General features: G+C 36.0%; 1 protein-coding gene across 3 annotated transcripts in view; it reads left to right on the forward strand.

The window, feature by feature from the left end:
* The window catches only part of cnot6l (CCR4-NOT transcription complex subunit 6 like), a 96,301-nt gene extending 91,894 nt beyond the window's left edge, over nucleotides 1-4,407 (forward strand). For all 3 annotated transcript variants that reach the window (XM_088910252.1, XM_088910254.1, XM_088910253.1), the window contains one exon: nucleotides 1,223-4,407. In XM_088910252.1, the coding sequence (XP_088766378.1) occupies nucleotides 1,223-1,432 (210 nt within the window). In that variant the 3' untranslated portion in view covers nucleotides 1,433-4,407. The remainder of the gene's footprint in view (nucleotides 1-1,222) is intronic.
* Nucleotides 4,408-19,266: the final 14,859 nt, after the last annotated feature.

A 19,266-nucleotide genomic window follows, 5' to 3' on the forward strand; every position in this document is an offset into this window, starting at 1 on the left:
CACAGCCAAACACTGCTGCAACTTTTGTAGTTACTCCAGTCCAATAGAAGCAGGCACCCACTTACTGTACTTTTTGGACCGGTCTTCCTACAGTCTGCCCTGCACTCTACGTTTGGGCTGGTCTCTGGCATGTGCCCTGACCAGTCTGGCTCCTGGTACACTCCTGGTCAACCACCCATAAGAAGTGTGCTACTACTACTGATATTATTACTGACAATAAATATTATCGACACTAAGAAGTTCAGTAGTGCCATATACTCGTCTGGTTGTAGAACAAAATATTTTTTTTGATAACTTGCTTCAGTCATTAAGATCATCATCAACACACTTCACTTTTCTAGCCTTATTCCCAAGCATGGTGCCCAACCATGTGTGTCATTAATTCCTCACTTATTGAGGCCAACACAAGAGCCTTTGTGTTCTCATCTCGCGAGCTCAATATTTTATTTACTTTCTTGCTGGCTAGATTATAACATTTCAATTTTTTTCATTACTGTTTGAAATTGTTCATTTCAACATTCCATGTCTTGATAATCTATTCATTTTATAGTTTAGCATTTAATATATATTTCACTATAAACAAGTCAATACTGAAGCAATCTGAATGGGGACAGTCAGTTTGGTGCAGTACCGTAATATGAGTGAATGTAAATAAGGGACAATTTTTTTCATTACATGAAGTTTTTTTATTGGTATGAGCAAAATTAATCTAGGTAGAATTTAAATGGAGCTGGAAATGCATATTGACATAAAAATTCCAGTAAAAACCACCACATAACTAAGGTGATAAAAAAATACAATTGAATTTATCATTACCATTTCCTTCAAAGTATTCTCTGCTGAGAGACCGTTTAGAAACTATATATGATTATCCATTTAAACATCTTCTGTAGGTCTTTTTAATACTTGGCCTCTTCAGGTTAATTTCCATTTTTCTTTCTTTAAACATAATCTTCCAGGTGTTTGCCCAGTCTTCTATCTACAGTACATCTTCTTGAAATTCTTTTACAGCTTCTACAGTGATTGTTCCTCCTATATTCCTGGTACACCTCCACTAATAACATCACCTTAGGTTGAGCAATCACCCAAAAGATTTAGATTTTTAAGAAAATCATATTTTCATTAGATTTCAGGCATCATAATGGTTTAACCAACTGTAGTACCATAGTTCATGTATATTCCTGAAGTTACCTTAACACTGTCTTTCCATATGTATTCTTAGGGTGTGATTGACTACATTTTCTACTCCAGCACACACATGAGTGTGCTTGGACTGTTGGGACCTCTGGACCCTCAGTGGCTCATAGACAACATCATCACGGGCTGTCCTCACCCCCACATCCCCTCAGACCACTTCACACTGCTGACCCAGCTCGAGCTCCATCCACGCCTGCCATCTGTCAATGGCCTGCATCTGCCCATCCAGAGGTAGTGGACCCTAACCGGGAAGACTGGAGCCTCTTCCTACGGATATGTACAGATGTAAAGTCAAAATGCAGAATTAACAGCAATAGTGAAGTATTGCCTTCAAACTGATTTTTGGTAGTCAACTCCTTTTTAATATTTGAACATGCATTGTATTTTCTTCTTCAAGCTTGTTACCAAATTAGGAATGGGATCCTTTTTTAAAAAATCCTAAGACATGCTTGCGTTGAATAACTAATGTCAATACTTTAATTTACAGTAAAGGGCATAATATTTATATATATTTGCCCTAGTTATTGGTGCTTTTTATTGACAATAACATGGGCACGTTTCCATGAAATCCACATTTATATATTATAAAAAAAATTTAGAAAATTATTTCAAGAAAAAAGGACTTGGAACTTGTATGAATTCCTCTGTATTACTACTCTAGATCAAAAAACAAATGATTTACCAGTATGCTTGGAAAAACAATAACGCTATTAAAGATCCCAACCCTACTAACTAAGAAAAAATGCATTTTCTTATTGCTTTCAGTGTCTATTTCTATATGCTATGCAATTTTTACATCTGTTATTTTTACTTACTAGCAGTGTGAGAATAAATCAAAGCAGACCATTTTCACTACTGCAGTCTTGTGAGGTGAAATTGTAGCAGTTTTAGTGAAAAAGAAAAACTGTCAAATAGGTTTCCAGCAAAGTAGTTCTTCTCCCCAATTTTTGTCTTTCCCAGGTGAAGTTAAATCAATCTTCAGCTTTAAAGGGCACTTTATCAACAGTGAAATAAACACTGTTATGTCTTATCTTTGGGACATTTTTAATGAAGAGGCTTACTACACCTTGAACACATTTAAATAGGTTTAAATTCTACACACCACAGTAATCAAAATAGTTGCCATGGCATCTAAAGTGTACTTGATAATTATTCAGGTAACTAGAAATGTTTGCCATCTTTCTTTTTGAAGGTTCACTTAATATCCAGCATTAGTATGATAAAGAAGAAAATGTTAGTATACAATTGATCATTTTTGTTTACAAATAATGGATGTTTTAGTACAGTTGATATGTATATTAAAAATGTTGTCAGCTTGGATGTGAACACATTATTAGAATCTATTAATGTGGACAATAGAACATGCTTTGCTTTTGTATGTGATTTGTTACTGAGGTTGTAGAAATATAGCATCTAATGAATAAATGAGCCAGTTATTTGCAACCAATGTAATTTTATTTTTAAATGGTCTCAACTGTGTTATGGCTGGGAGATTTACTGGGTGGTAGGTAGGTGGAGACGATCAAAAGGTTTAGTGTTTTTATCCTCGTTAATTAACTCCTTGGTAAATAAAGATGTTCACTCCAGGTTAATGAGATAGATTCCCATTCACTCTGGGGAATCCAGATTTATGGAAAGAGAGCCTGTGTCCTAAATAAAGAAGAATATGATGCAGAGCTAACATCTCCCTTCTTATAAATTCGAATGCTCCTAAGTGAATGGAGTGGATATCTTCCTCTTCTAAAAATGCATCACTAACCTGGAGAGAACATCTTTAGCTTGAAATTTCCTGCAATATCAGAATGGCAAGTTCTCTTGAACAAGGTTCAGATACTTAGCTAATATCTGGTCTTCAAGATTGATGCGAACAAGGTCCCCTTGCTTGATACACCTCTCTTCTTCTTTTGTCTTCCTTTTCTGTCTGTTTTTCGCTCTCTACTTCTGCCAACCTGTCTTGTCATTGCTTTGAAGCACAAATGTTAACCCCCCCCCAACCATAACAGCTATAAAGTTTCAGTGGGGGAATTGTTTTTGTTTTGAATTTCAGCTTCTACAGCAATACAGTTTAGCCAAAAATATTTTTGCTTTGTGATAATCTTGGCATCAAACCAATGTTTTTAATCTGTTCAGATTTTTTCTTTCTAATTTTGATCTTATGAATAAAACATCTTTGTTATAGAAGGTATCATAGAGTCTGTATTTTAAGAAGGTAACATAGGATCATTGGCAATTGAAATAAAAATAAAACTAATTGGACATAAGTTTTCATTATATGCTTATATTATTATGATGGGATACATGACGGCTTTACTTTGCCTTTGTTGTGCCAGAAAAAACGGCATCAGCTGAGCGTTTGTGTGTTGAAAGTCATCTTTATTTCATATGCATATGGAAGTCTTGCTTGTGGAACAAGACTTAAAAACCAACGATTACAGTGCTCCTTTACATAGTGAAACAAACAATACAAGATACACTCCCACATGACTCTCTGTTTGCCTTATGGCTATATATGGTCATTCTAAAAAGCTGACCCGTACATATATATTCTTTACTACTGGCTTGCGTGACAAGCAGCTCCTTCTGCTGAATAGACCATTTGTTCCAGGAGAGGTCACTCAGTCATTTCCCTGAGAATTATGTCAGCTGTGCATAAAGACATCATGTGGCTATGTTATCTTTTGAGACCAGATATCCTGAGACAGATTTAGTAAAATATAAGTAAAAAGATACATAGTTAACAAAATATAATACAAACTTTTAGTAAGAACTTTTAGTTAATTCCTTCACCTTCAATGTCACTTCTAACAAATAGAGCTTGTGATTTCACGTAAAACTTATTAAACCTGCATTGTGGTCATATGTTCTGCCTATAATTCACTCCATGTATTTTTGTAAACTGTGGAACTTGGACTTTACCCATAATGATTGTATATGAACCACAGAGACAGTGTTTTTTTCTTTTTTATAATTAATTATTGGTACAGAAAATCTATGGGGAATGTGTTGTACTCATTTTGAGATTTACTTTCTTTTGCCATTTTTAATATAATTGTTAGTGTAAGAGGGTGTTTATTTTGATTTTCCCGACTACATATCGCACTCTAATTATGTCTTAAAAAAAGTCACATGGTGCATTTCTCATAAGAAATAGTTGTCCTCCTAAACAAATTAAAACAAATAAACAAATAAAAGTTTTTAATTTCATGCACAGAACAAGATATGGATTTTGTTTGGGTTTGTACTGTAAAACAAACATATAATATGAATCATGAAAATTTGTTCAGGGAATTCCAAATGGCTGAACCAATAAAGGCACTCACTTGAAAAGCACATTGGGGTCGTTGATCACACAGTGCCATACAAAAGACTGAGCAGTAATGGAAGGATAGGAATTAGTTGACAGAGGTCCTTTCAGTTTTCCATCAGACAGTGGTTCCTGTCACACTGTGCAATGCCCTTGTTGACTTGCAGTGACAAAAGTACATTGAAAGCTGCTTTTCCTTTTTGAGCTCAATGTCCTGCAGATCCTGTAAATGCCAAATGCAAATGTATGCATTTCTGTTCCATGTAGGACAGTGTCTTGCCAAAGAGTTGGCGAAGTAGGCAAAAAAATTAGGAAGATATATAATAAAATAATTTGCAATTACAAAGAAAGATGTACATATGTGCAGTGATTTGTACATTTATTTGCCTTACAACTGACATATCATATCGTATCATCTGTTTTTCCTTATTTAAAATTGGACAATCAGGCTAGATGAAATGAGAAAAAACATAGATACTGCAGGCTAAACTTAATAATAATAACAAATAAATTGTACACAACAAACATTCTGATCTAATGGAATCATGCAAGTACATGAGAATTTATAGCAGTTGCTTTAGATTTCGCATATATTTCACATACTGACAATCCACTGAAGCTAAGCTGATGGGAGCCTGGCCAGTACCTGGATTGGAAAACTAAGGTTTTGCCTGAAGAGCTGTTAGTGGGGCCAGTATGGGGTGCTAACCCTGCGGTCTGTGTGGGTACTAATACCCCAGTATTGTCACAGGGACACTATAACATAAAACGGTGTTGTCCTTCAGATGAGATAAAACCGAGGTCCTGGCTCTCTGTGGTGATTAAGAAGCCCCAGGGCTTTTCTCGAAAAGAATAGGGGTGTTTCCCCAGCATCCTGGCCAAATTTCCCATTGGCCTTTACCAGTCATGGCACAAATACCAATCATTTGTACTGTTAAATTAACGTACATTTTAGATGATATTCTTTCACTTTTATATTGCCTATTTTTTAAATATCTAGTAGCAGCAGTGCCTAAAATAGTGATGGGAAAACTGGTTTTACTGGAGGATAGGTTTTATGGGTATTTGTAAGGTGACACCTGCTTAAAATCCTGTAACAATTCCTGCTTTCTTCCATTTAGCTAATTTTTTTTTCAATTAACCACAGTTACTGGGAGCTCAGGGCAGAGCTGCAAGGGCTATGAGAATCAGTGTTTGTGCACCACAGACCCACAATATATGAAATTGCAAAGACAGAACTCCCAACATTTTTGATGGGCAGTGTTATTTTAATATGTTAATCCTTGTTAACAGCTGTGAGATTTTATTTAAGAAAAAAGTTATGTAATTTTCATTTGTTGTTTTTTTTTCAAGCATTGTCTGGAAACGTATTACATCAAGGTAAGGTAGTAGCACCATCTGCCTTGAAACGAGCTACCTATCTTATTTGTGCTTGTACTTTAAACAATGTGAATTTTTATTCATTTTGTTTTGTCTTCAATGTTTTGGTTCCACTATGTTGCAGATTACATGGCAATTTTTTAAACAAACTATTTTAAAATCTACTGAGCCAAAGTACAAATGAAAGTTGCAGTCCTATTTTTAGTAGATTAATTGTATTTTTCTATCATTCAGCTATGACTGTAATTGGCTTTACATAGTTTTTTGATAATGCATACTCATAATATGCTGATTTTCCATATTTTATCAAACACAAATGTGTCAGAAAATATAAGCACATCAGATGTTGCTAAATATAGATTCAGCCATTCAAAATTCTTGGTAAAACCCTGTACTGCGCGAAATTATCTGCAGTTTAGCACATTATACCGCAGTACGTGATTGGTTGACCAAAACGACCAACAGGCGGCACCTGCGGTGCATTGGTTGTTAGTGAAACGATTCCTTCATTTCATCACTTTACTGTGCATGTTTAAATCTGCTTAATATTTAATATAATATGTAATTTTACAACTAAAGGGAAATTTTAATAGCTGAGCAAAAAAAGAAGAGGAACATAACATCTCTGAACATCATTAACAATATTAATTTAGGAATATAAACCTATTATGTAAACTGTATATGGCTGGTATTGGTAGTTTAAATAAAAAATACACACCAATATTCCACTTTCTTCATAAGCATCAAAGTCTTTCATTCGGTTACATACTGTGGTAATTTTGAAAAAGATTTTTACTTGCTCCTTCTAACTATATTAAGTTTATATGCTTCATAAAAAGTTATAATGTTTTATCCTTTTCTATGAATACTTGTGCTCGTTATTGCAGTAATAAACCTTATACTTTTTAGAATCCGATAAATAGGGAATATATATGGAATCACTTATCTTAAGAAATTAATAACAATATTAATTTAAGGATCTAATATGTCTTTATATAGCTGATAGTATGAAGTAGTTCAGGTGGGTAGCTACATTAGCATGTGTACACTGCAAAGGAACAAGTAATAGGTTTATTCCATGCTGAAAAGAGAAGAAAGAAAACACAACATTTTAGCTGTGGAGTCTTCTTCAGGTGTGAGAAAGGGCAGTAAGCAAAGGTAATGTAGCATAGGAGAATAAAAGCAGGGAGAGAGGAGGGGCAGGAGGTGGGATCAGGGGACAGACAGAGTGGCCAGTCAGATAGTGTGAATTCAGGATAGGTGAAGAGAGGTGTGAAATGAAACCAACAATGAATAGAGAGAATTTAGAAGAAAATAAGTCTGTCGTTGAGAGAAGGGGAAAGGTGTGATCCTAGCAGGAGGATCATTTTAGTTTCTGTAGTCTTTCTGACGTAGGAGTTAGAAAAAACATCTTCGAGAAAACAGACGGAGAGATTAGTGTGATCATGGCCATAAGAGGTGAAATGAGAAACAATAGGCTTGGAGAAATCTTTAATCTTCACAGCCCTAAACTTTCTCTGAAACGGTCTCCGGGTCTCCTTCCTGTTTCCCCAATGTAGATGCCTGGGCATTTACTACAAGAGATACAGTAAATAATGTTGCTGGAGGTACAAGATGTCATCTAAGTGATCCGGAATTGTCCTAAGGGGCCTTGGATGAGCGTGGTGTTAGATATGTACTTACAGGTGATACAGCGAGCTCTGTTGCAAGGGAAAGTGCCTGGTGTGGATGTTTTTTTGAGGGCGGTCAAGGAAGCTGTGAACAAGAAGGTTATGCAGATTAGGTGGTCGGCGATATGAGATGATGGGGCGGTCAGAAAAGAAGGCTACAATGGAGGGGTCATCCTGTACGATGGAAAAGTTGTCGTTAATAGTCCTGAGGATAGAAAGTGTGTTGGGGTGGTAGGGAAGCACCAAAGGAATGCAGTTGTTACAGTGGGAGTTCCTGCTCGAGTTGATGGTCCGAGGGGTGTTTTTGGCTCTGGCAAGGGCCCTGTCAATAACACTGTTAGGGTATCTTCTGTTGATGAAAAAAGTACATTTTGAGGGCTTGGTTCTGGAAATCGGTCGTTGCTGCACAAGTCATTGCTGTTTAACATAAGGCAACCGGCAATCAAATGTCCTGTTTTTTCTTCACACTCGTTTTTCCATACTGTAGTTTTAAAATTTGAATAAAGACGTGCCACAAGCAAACAGCGCAATGTTGTATAGTTTTAAAGCCACTACAGTACAGCTTATGGGAAATACATCTATTTATACTGCATCAAAGTTCTTTTTACTTCTTAATTATACATTTTAAACACTTTAATTTTTAAAAAATATAAATAAAATCATATTTTCTACAGGTGTTAAGCAGATTAGCAGGTTACTGACATCATAGCGCACTGTCCACTAACCGTAAAGACCGATCTACAGCCTCTATTTTTTAAAAACATTAGTCTGATTGGGGCTGATTGGTTTCAGTCTGACTTCGAGATCAGGTAAATTAATGTTTTTAGAAGATGTAGAAGAAATGCAACAAATTATTACATTGCGAATTTTAATATTATTGATTACTAATAGTTTATGCTTACACCTGACTTTTTTATTTATATGTAAATAAAATATTGAAGTAAGTGTGACATTCAGAAAAAACAGTTTAGAATAGTCTGTGGCGTTTGTATACTGTAGATGAAACTTTGTTTTTAACATTTAAAAGAATTTGTTCAAATATATGTTGAATCTGACTATCACAAAATAAGTAAAATACAAACTTATAAAGTAAAAAAATATAATTTGATATTAAGACAGGATACACTTTTTTCTGTGTCTCTTCCTACTCTCTCTCTCACCTTTGATTCGGACGCAGAATGCTTAAAAATGGGAGGGAATGTTTCATGCCAGTCAGCACATTATCATCTCGTGCCAGAGGGAAGGGAAAAAAGTGGTAGTGCTTGTCATTTATTTAAGTCTCCACCACTCTGCCCAGTGATATAACTTTTATGTAAACAAGATCTACTACCTGGTTCAATTTAAAAAATACAACTTATTTTGGATTAATCGAACCCCAGGTGTGAATTCATAAAGCCAGATTTACACACTATCCCTACATAACACCTGACCATCTACTATAAAGTTTTCAGTGCTTTGTTTGTGTATATTCCAATCACAGCGGGGGCAGGGTGTGTGGGGAAACATTTAGGCTACAATTGAATTGAGGATCTGTATTCTTCACACCTGAAACATTGTTTTCTCTGAAAGCATTTTCTTCCCTCTTTAGCTGATCTTTTGCAGCCTGTTCATGCTTATAGTTCCCCACGTGAATTCTCATTCTTGACTGAGAAAGCTTTAGAGAACTTTACAACCATTTTTATTTTCAATAAATTGTAAATATGATGTTTACATTGGTGTTTTTATTAATTTTTCACTTAAGCGTATGGAGGAGTGTCAGCTGTCAAGGACATCTCCCAATCCAACCATTGCAAAGGGTTCAACTGTAGCAGCCACAAATAAATAAAAAATAAAAACTTTTTTTTCTGCTGATGGTGAATGTAACAAATTGTCATGTTTCACATCCTAGAGACATAATCAAGACAATCGTCCAATCAAAGGTTTGATATTTTATTTCTATTTTGAAACCATGATCTTGACATGCAGGTGTGAAGTAGATTAAACAGTGTCGCATTAACATTGGAATGTTCTTACAAGTGTAAAAAGAGGCGATACACAACATGTCTCCTCTATAACTCTTCAGTTTACAGAGAAAACAAAACTGACCAATAATACTCTTCCTGTGTCTAATATCCAGGGAGTAACCCTGTTACAAAAGAGAACAGCGGCCCTTGACTATGGTTAAACAGTACATTATAATGTCTGGTGGAGTTTCAGCATACACTTTTCTGTAATCTGTATAGAACCATGATGTCTCATCAATGTTTGGTACCAATAAACAGGGGGGGGGCTTCACAGACTTCCTTCTTTGAACTCAACTGCTCTCCAGTAAACAATGTACAGTTCATCACCTTCTGCAATGCTTCTAGTTTAGCAGGATTTGCACGATAAGCACATTGTTTAATGGGGATGACATTACCCAAGTCTATATCACTGTACGACACAGGTTTGAGTCTGAGTGTCTGTTAATAAAACAGAGCGCTTTCCAATACATATAACTACTGCATGATTTCTTTATCCATTTCAGCTAAATGAGTGGAATTAAATCAGTCAGAATCTCAGTGTGCCAATTGTAAAAATAACCCTTCTTCCCTCCTTTGTTTAACAAAGAATTTTGCGAAGAAATCCTTATTCACAAAACCATCACTTAATTTATCCAGATACACAAATTCATGCCAGAGCCAGAACCAACAACAAGTTATAATAGTGGACTATTTTTATGTATTCACTATATAAGAAACAAACCAAAATAATACTCTGATCGCGCTTTAAATCATTGGGTGCAGTGCTTTGTCCATTACCACTACAAGGACAATAAAAGTTTTTAAAAAAGAAACAAATGTCAAAATGTTTCCAAAACGTCCATTTGTGATACTTTAGCTGCTTAGTTACATGATTCCATATTAATATAACTATCAAGTGATGTTAAATCACTACAACATTTTTTTTACAATAACAGCAAGTGGTGTTCTTACTACGTATTCTTAGAAAAGGAAAAAACGTTATAACTTTTTATGAATTAGAGAGTATAAGCTTAATAATGTTAGAACAAGCACATTAAAACCAAAACCCACTGTAAGTTACCAAGTTAAAGACTTTGATGCATAAAATATTTATGCATATTTAAAATATTTATGATGAAGGTGGAAAGTTGCGTATTTTTGCCCAACTGAGCAATCTTGCTTTTATAAAATATACAGACTTTTTAATGTTTAATGATTAACATGCTGTAATACACAGTTTAAAATTATTAAAAGTCTAAAGAGTATACAACTTAAATTCTTAATTGGAAAAACTGGACGTTTTCTGACAACAGCTCAAGTGCTGTATATGAGATGTTAAGCTTTATTAGCTCCATCTGGCTGTTTTACAATGTTTTAACGCAGCGTTCTCAGCACTTTTTGAATGGCTGGATCTGTACAGTATCTAAGAGAGGTAATTGCATGATCAACTTCAACAAAATGAGTATACACTGTATAGCTTATGACACCTTATGAAACTATAGTGTTCAATTATTTTAATAGTTTCAATTTCCTTTTGGTTTTAACATTGATACTTTTCCATATGGATAAGAGATGTATAAATGTCTACCAAGTATATTGTGTGAAATAGATCCTTTTTAGATCACCTTTAGATTACCTGTGTGAGGATGTCTGAAGGAATCATTTTACTGTGCTATTACATTAAGCACGAGATTCACATTAATACCCATCATCAGGCAAGAATGTCAGAAGTGCTTGGGTGAGAAAAACAAATCTGCCTTAACCAAATAATTCTTTAAATTTTTCTACATTGACTGTCTGTTTTTCTACTGCACCTTATTGGTGACTTTAATTATTTGATCACAATTGAAACAGTAAACATTTAGACTTTCTGCATGTACCACCAATTAAAAAAGGAAATCTTGCATATAGTTTAATATTTCTATAAGGACTACTAAATCCATATTAATAATAAGAATAAGAGTATTAAGAATAATAATTTTAATAATAATAAATTCTATATAGTCATGCCAAGGAACAAGTAAAAGGTTTATTCCATGCTGAAAAGAGAAGAATATAGTCATTTCCATCCAGAGATCACCAACTGTTTGTAGATTGTTTGGTACATTTTATGACAGTCTAGTAATGCATTGTATTGTGAAAAACATTGAAGTACAGACTTGCACATCCTTGTTGCTCAATGGTGTGCACATATGTTAAAAAATAATAATATATGGTGAAATCCAAAACTGAATGTTTGATTCAACAGACATTATTGAGGAAGACAACAGATGCCCTCTTCTGGATTGAACAAGCTATGTCATTTTGGCAAGTTGTTTTGACAATTTATTTGCCTGTTTGTTCCTTGTACATTACTGACAATTATCACTGTGGTACTTTTTAATATATAATTTAGTGTGTGGTAATCTTTACAACACAGTCAGCCTGAAATAGATAGACATCCCTGCATTCATGTTCACTTTTTATCCAGACAAATGGCCGTTCTTGTGATGCTAAACGTTGTACTCAGGTAAAACCCCTCAACTGATATTGGAAGCTCATTTGTAATGAAAACTAGTACATCCTAAGTTAGCAGTCTCAACATCTGTGATTTTTTACTTACATTCAGATTTATTAACTTTTTACATTTACTTATTGTACTTTTGGATCTTCATCTACTGGGATTCATTTGGTGTGAGTTACTAACTTGCAAGGCTGGCTTTTGCTTGTTGTTGTTGTAGAATAGGTTTATTCTATGCTGAAAAGAGAAGAAAGAAAACACAAAGTTTTATCCGTGCAGCCTTCTTCAGGTGTGAGAGGATGTTGTAGAGTTGTTGTAAATGTTGTAAAATGTTACATTAAAGTATGTAACCATGACTGAACACCAAACCCAAATGGAGTAGATGTAACGAAACGTTCTTTCAGGACTCTATGCAGATGACACGATTCGGGGTACAGTGAGCAGAACACAGGGAAAAAGCATGCGGGAGTCGGGAATGAAAACAGGGAGCGTGTCCATTGTGCGCTGGTGTTCGGGAAAGGTTTGGCAGACCAAACAATCCAGAAATAAGTCCAAGGGGGAAATTCAAGACGGCGCTAAAGTCCAAAGCCAGGTGATCCATCCAAGACAGACGAGATTAAAACAAGAACCGGGTCGGGACTGGCACGGGAACGGGAACAGGAACTAAAACCTTGACGGGACCAGGCGCTTCCAGTGTTACGTCCCAGTGTGTGTTCTGTGTGTGTTTTTTCTGTTATGTCCACACTGCTGACCCTTGATTGTTCTCCCTTCCCCTTGGCCCACCATTATACCACACTTTCAGTATGACATCATCATCAATTAGCTCTCCGCCAATCAGGACACATCTTATTCAGCATATAACATGGAGGTTTTCAGCAAGAAGAGGCCTTTCGCTTGACTTCGGTCTCGTTTGGTTTTGGTTATCGCTTCGCTTCGCTTCTGGTTATTGCTTCGGCTTTGTTGGTTTGTTGTTTGCTTTTTGTGTGTGTATTTTTGTATAGCTTCGGCTTTGTTGTTTTGTTGGTTTTCTGTTAGTTTCTTTGTACTTTCGTTTGTTTTTGTGTTTATCCTTGTTTTGCCACTACCTTGCCCCAGTGTTACATGTTCAACTTTTGTGTTCTTTTGTACCCTGTTCCTGTTGATTACTCTTGTTTTCCCTTATTTGTATTCCTGGTTCACTTGTGTTTTTGTGTGAATTTTTGTATATAAGGTTAGTTTAGGTTGTTGGGTACACTTTACACACTTAGTTGACTTTGTATTAGTACACTAGTTTAGTACGGGTGAGTGCCATTTGTCTTGTGTGGTTTTGGGTACGCCGAAGACCGTGTGTTTTGGGTTTTCTTTTGTAGGCAGATTAGCTTTCCCTCACTGTCCTAGCCAGCTCCATTTTGTTTGTTATTTTCTTTTCTTTGGCACCACTCTAGTTCCTTACCCTTATTATCACGCTTCCTAGTCCCTCATGAAAACCCACCTGCTTCCAAAAGAATTATCCTAAATGTTACACCCCTTCACCCCTAGACACTTGGGGTCGTAACAAGGAGCCAATGCAGAGCCCCGAACAGAGTCAGCGTCTGCCTTTTAAGGGGAACTGAAAAGGGGGCTGGAACAGGGAGCAGGTGTGGGAGATGAGTAAAAAACAAGGAAGGGCTGGAGCATCCTTAAGAGGAGGGGTTTACAAACGTGACAGTAGATAGAAAAAAGCAGTGTCTAGTAGCTTGCCTGTGTGCATCTGCAGGGCTTGATACAGATGCTCTTTGGGTTAGGGGGAAGCCAAAAAAGTTTCACTTTGTTTGGGATGATCGTTTTAATATAGAAGGGCTTGTGGCACAAACACGTACCGCGGGCATTTGGCTACATCATAACGTTTCATAATGCGTCATAATGCATCATACCGCGGTATGTGATTGGTTGGCCAAAATGACCGACAGGGGCACTCGTGGTGCATTGGTTGGTCGTGGAAAGATTTAATTTATTGTAATGTCTTTACTGTGCATGTTTTAGTATTGAATATTTATATGGAATTTTACCACTGAAGGGAAATTTTAGTAGCTGCGCATAAAAAGAATAGGAGCATAATGCATCTAAAGGTCATAAACTATATTAATTTAGGAACATAAACATATTATGTAAACTATAGAAAAAATACACACCAGTATTCCATTTCTCCCTAAACATTTTAAGCATCAAAGTTTTACATGTGGTTATTTTGGAAACGTTTTTACGTGCTCCTTGCTCCTTCTGACCATGTCACTGTGCGTTTAAAAGTTTACTTTTAGAATTTGATTAATAGGGAATATAATATGGAATTGCGTATCTAAAGAAATACCAGTATAACTATATTCATGCACTGTTGCACAAACAGTAGTATAAGACTTTCCATTGAGATGTGCTTATCACATGACTGCCTCCGTGGCGTGATCACATAAGTAACTGACTTGTACACCTGAGGTTGAGTGTTCAAACCAAGCTGTTGCCATCGGTTTTCTTTTAACAAATAAAAATGTCTTTAAAAAAAAAATAGCTAATATTATTGGCATTATATTGACATTTTTTATATTTCTAAATATCACAGCATGTTTGTACTGTATGTACACAGTGGTAGGGCGCAAATTCACTTGATCCCTATTAATAAAGGGTATTAAGAGCATTAAGATCCCTTTAGATCTCCCTTCAGATTTAAAAGGTTATTAATAATATCTTCGGTGTCGCATCTTCCCAGCTTAGCTGATCTTTTGCTGCCTACGCATGCTTACACAGCTCCCTGGGTAAACATACTTGACTGAGAAAGCTTTAGAGAACTTAACAGGTTTGAAGGTTTTCTGTGTTTCCCTTCCAAAGATATGGACAGAAGAATATTCGAGCGTTTGTCAAAAAGCGTGGTTTTTATGGTCTGTAGCTCAAATCCTGCTTAATTAAAAATTAGACAGAAGAAGAGTATTATTGGACAATGCTGTGACGCTAAAGAAATCAATAACGATATTAATTCAAAGATCTAAATATATTTAACGCTTACACCTGACATTTGAGGTGCCCGCCTGTGTGGTGACCACTCGACAGCCGGCTGGCTGTGCTAAAAAATAAATAAAAACCGGTTTAACAACTCTTAAGCATACTGTGGTTTTTGTTAACACAAGTTTATCAGTGAAAAGACAACAGGTATTCTCAGAGTAGAATAGTCGTGCTTTCCAATCAAAGACAGTCCCCCTTCCCCCCACGGAAAGACAGACAAATGTTTTTACTGCCTATTCAGTAGCTATTCCCCGTAGAGGGAAATGTGGTGACATCACCACGCAGGTGAGCACCTCCAATGTCAGGCATAAGCGTTAAATATATTTAGCTGAAAAGCTGTACAACGCAAGAAATACTGCCCCCCAAAAAAACCCTTTTTTTTCCTTACAGTAGTACTTCTCGTGTTAAGAAAGTTAGGTGTTAGCATAAACTATTAGTAAGAGGCTCTGGTGAAAGCTGCAAGACATTGGGGGGGTTCACCACTTAAAAAAAACAATACTTTTTATGTCAGCAGGCTCAGGTGTTATTTCCTGCCTAAAGATGAGTGGCCTGTTGGAAAGCAATGGAAATGAGGTTAGAAATGGCTGCCTTTTTAAATCATTGGGTGTTAAAAGTTCTGTCAAATCATATAATATTCAGCTGGCATGCTGGCACTTTGCCAAACTGAAGGCTGACGCAAAGGGAAGTTGGCAGACTTTTTCCCTGGGGAATGACACACTTGCATTTGAGATAATTGGGAGGTTTTCCAAGAAGGCAATATGGAATTTCACAGTCCCCTGTTGCTATTTGCATGTCATGTGAATGGATGAAAGACGTTCTCTCTTTCTCTGTGATGATGAAATATTACACATACAGTATATATAGAATGAAAGGAAGAAATGTGAAAAGGGATATAATTAATAAGACACATAAGCACTCCTGATATCCATGTTATTGTAACCAAATGATTCATATGCATAAGCATAGACAAACCCCAGAAAAAGACTTATTACAGTATCAAGTAAATAATTTTAAATGTGAGGTATTGTGAATGGCTTGTATCTAAGGCAACAAGAATATGGTCATTTTGCATTTTCTTTAGTCAGTGTCTATACAAAAGCTTCACAGTAGGGTTTGCTTTAAAAAATCATTGCTATTGTGCATTATACCACAGTTTTGTTGTACAGTCTATGTAATCAAAGAATACATTTCATTTAGACCATACATTCCATATTAAGCCAATGTGAGCATTGCTAACACAAGCAAATTTGTCAAGAGTGAATTAAATCAGTGAGTCTAAAAATGTTTTTTTTTTGGGATATAGTATATAGTATGTTAAGGGCACTAGAAATGTATGTGAATCTTGTATTTTAAGTAACTACTACCAAGTGAGCCAAATAGCCGCCTCTTATTTACCACCTCTTATGTACATAAAAATTTAGAACAAAAGATACTGATGAACCACTGCAACATGAGAATACAGAACAGCGTTCACCTTTCATCTTCCATTATTCATTTCACAAGACTGAAATTAATTTTGCCAAAGTTGATAACACTGACAAATCATCTAGTTTCTTACAAAATTATTCAGACCTTGTTTTCACATTATGGTACTTTAAAGCTTGCAATCATGGCTTTGAAGTAGCAATTAATATTTGTACATACACAACTTACTCTACACATTCAAAGCAAAAAAATAAAAAGATAGATGTAAATAGGTAATTAACAGAAAAGAAAAAATGGGAAAGTCAAGATTGCATAAGTATTTATTTAAGTACTTTTGCTTGTCAAAACTAATTTAATTCAGGTGCACAACAATACCGATTGGTTTAGTGGCTTCTGTCTGTGTGTAACAATATTGGTTTACATGATTTCAGAATAAATGCACCCATCTCCGTAAGGTCCCTCAGTCAGGCAGTGAATTTCATTGAAAGTTGGAAACAGCTTTTCTTTTTGTATTTCATCTGCTAATGAAGCTTGCTTTTATGTTTAAAAGTATGGTAATTAAAAACCATTAATACTTTCATTGGAGTTTAAATAAAGTTGATGTTTTCTCTTTTGGCTAGACTTGACTATTTAGCCATGAGATATACAATAGATTGTCATTAAACAACCTTATGTTTATTAATCTTCCTTGTTATGCACAGTGAGAATGATAATGAAATGAGAATTAATTTAATCACAGAGTGCTTATAAATTGTGCTAGGAAGAAAACAGATAGGTGTTCTGAAAGGTCACATATAAACAGGTTTTGATGGACAGAATGATAGATTAACATACTGTAGAGGAAAACAGTATAGGCATTGTTGATATGAGGACTTTTGAAACCAAATTTCCCAAATTTAATATGTGCTTTTCTATATTGGTACAGTAGGACTAATAGGTTCTAGTAAAAACTTACAGTATTCAGAATTGGTAATGGTTAGAAATCCCATTTTATGATAAGGGACTCTGGTCATTATCTTAAACGGAAAGCAACTCAGTTTATACTACAGTATATTTCGCTTTGCTTGGTAAAATTTGCATCGTCACTTGTTCTCAATATTTATAGATATCCATCAGTACCACATCAATCAACGCTATTATCAGTTCAGGGAAAGATATTCTGCTTGCAATATGCATGAAGGTGTGGCTTTAACAGCAATTGTAACAGCTCTTATCTGTTACTAAAGGGTGGAAATATTCCATTGTAACAAGAAAAGGAAGTATATAGATTACATAGGTTTTTATATAATACATGCACGTAATTTACTATCCTCAGATCGCTGTTTATTCTCATTATGAGAGCTTGCTTTGTTGGAATTAGCTTGCTAATTCCAACTGAATAAATTAATGGTTTCCTCAAATATAACATAGAGAATTCCATATAGTACAAATGCAAGCAGTTCTCATGGCCAGATTCAAATTTTTTATCTTAATTTTTATGGGTATGTGGACACCTTTTCAAGGGCATTTTGTGAAATAAAAAAATAAATGTGTAATCAGTGTTCAATAAATGTAATGTTAAGATTGAGAGTTTTTGTGAAATCCCTCAGGGACAGGACAGTGTCTTTCTGGGATATTGATTAGGCAGAGCTGCAGCAGGAGATGCTTGTCAGCTCTCCTTAACTCAGTAACGCTGCACCTCCATCTGTATTATTCTTTATCTTTTTCTACCAACCTCTTCAAGAACACACCGTCATGTTAAGTGACAATAACAGAGAGAAAAACACTGCCTTGAACCCTAGAAAATGACAAGTTTTAATTTTAGTGTTAAGTTTATAAACTTGTTATTTTAGTTGGTTTTGTTACATTATTAATTTGGGTGTCTTCTCTTGCCAGAAAACGCTAAAGGCACTCTTGCATTTTGAGTGTGGTTTTTGCCTTTTTTTAAATTGCAACCCATAAATAAAGCCATATGGATGTTTTTAGGTCACATATCCACAGCTGGCAACTTTTTCATGAATGTTCAAAAACATGATGACATGAGAAAGGGTTACCTGTAGGTTATCTGATAACTCTTGGGGTGCGACACTGGAAGTGAAATGCAGAATGCTGGAAATACACAAATACGTAGAAATGGCAAGCAGCTTGGGTGTGGGAGCAGAGCATAAGTAGGGTTGATCATCTCCCAGTGGATCTAGAAGACTTCCCTGAAGCATTTCTCTTGATCTGTGAATCTCTTTGGGCAAGACCAAGCTCTGTCATTGGGTCGGACCTGGACCCCTTGGAGGCAGTGGCTGAGAGGAGAATAGTGTCCAAACTAGAGGCCATCATGGACAACAACTCCCATCCCCTCTATGACAGGCTTGTAGAAATGAAGAGCACGTTCAGCGATAGAATGATTCATCCATGGTGCGACAGGGAGCGCTACAGGAGGTCATTCTTGCCTTCTGCCATAAGACTGTACAACGCATCCACCTTGCGTCTGGGCAGAGGCAACATTGACAGTGACCTGTTTCTGGACTGAACACATCTACACATCTACTGCTACATCTGTTCTTTTTCTTTTCCCGTTTACAACCGTTTTTTGTGCAATATATGCCAGGGACCCGTGCAATACATTTATATTTATATTTATATCTATATTTACATCTATATTTATATTCATACAGATGCAGCCATTCAAAACGCGTGGGGTATTTCGCGGTACACCGCGGTGGGCTTGTAGCATGAAAACACAGTATCACGCGGTGTAACGCGTCATTTGACGTCATGCCGGAACGTATCCGGAATCACCTTGTAAAACCGCCAGGAGGAGCCAAT

The sequence above is a fragment of the Atractosteus spatula genome, chromosome 3, assembly GCF_055471065.1.
Source record: "Atractosteus spatula isolate fAtrSpa1 chromosome 3, fAtrSpa1.hap1, whole genome shotgun sequence".
In the NCBI taxonomy this organism is placed as follows: Eukaryota; Metazoa; Chordata; class Actinopteri; order Semionotiformes; family Lepisosteidae; genus Atractosteus; species Atractosteus spatula.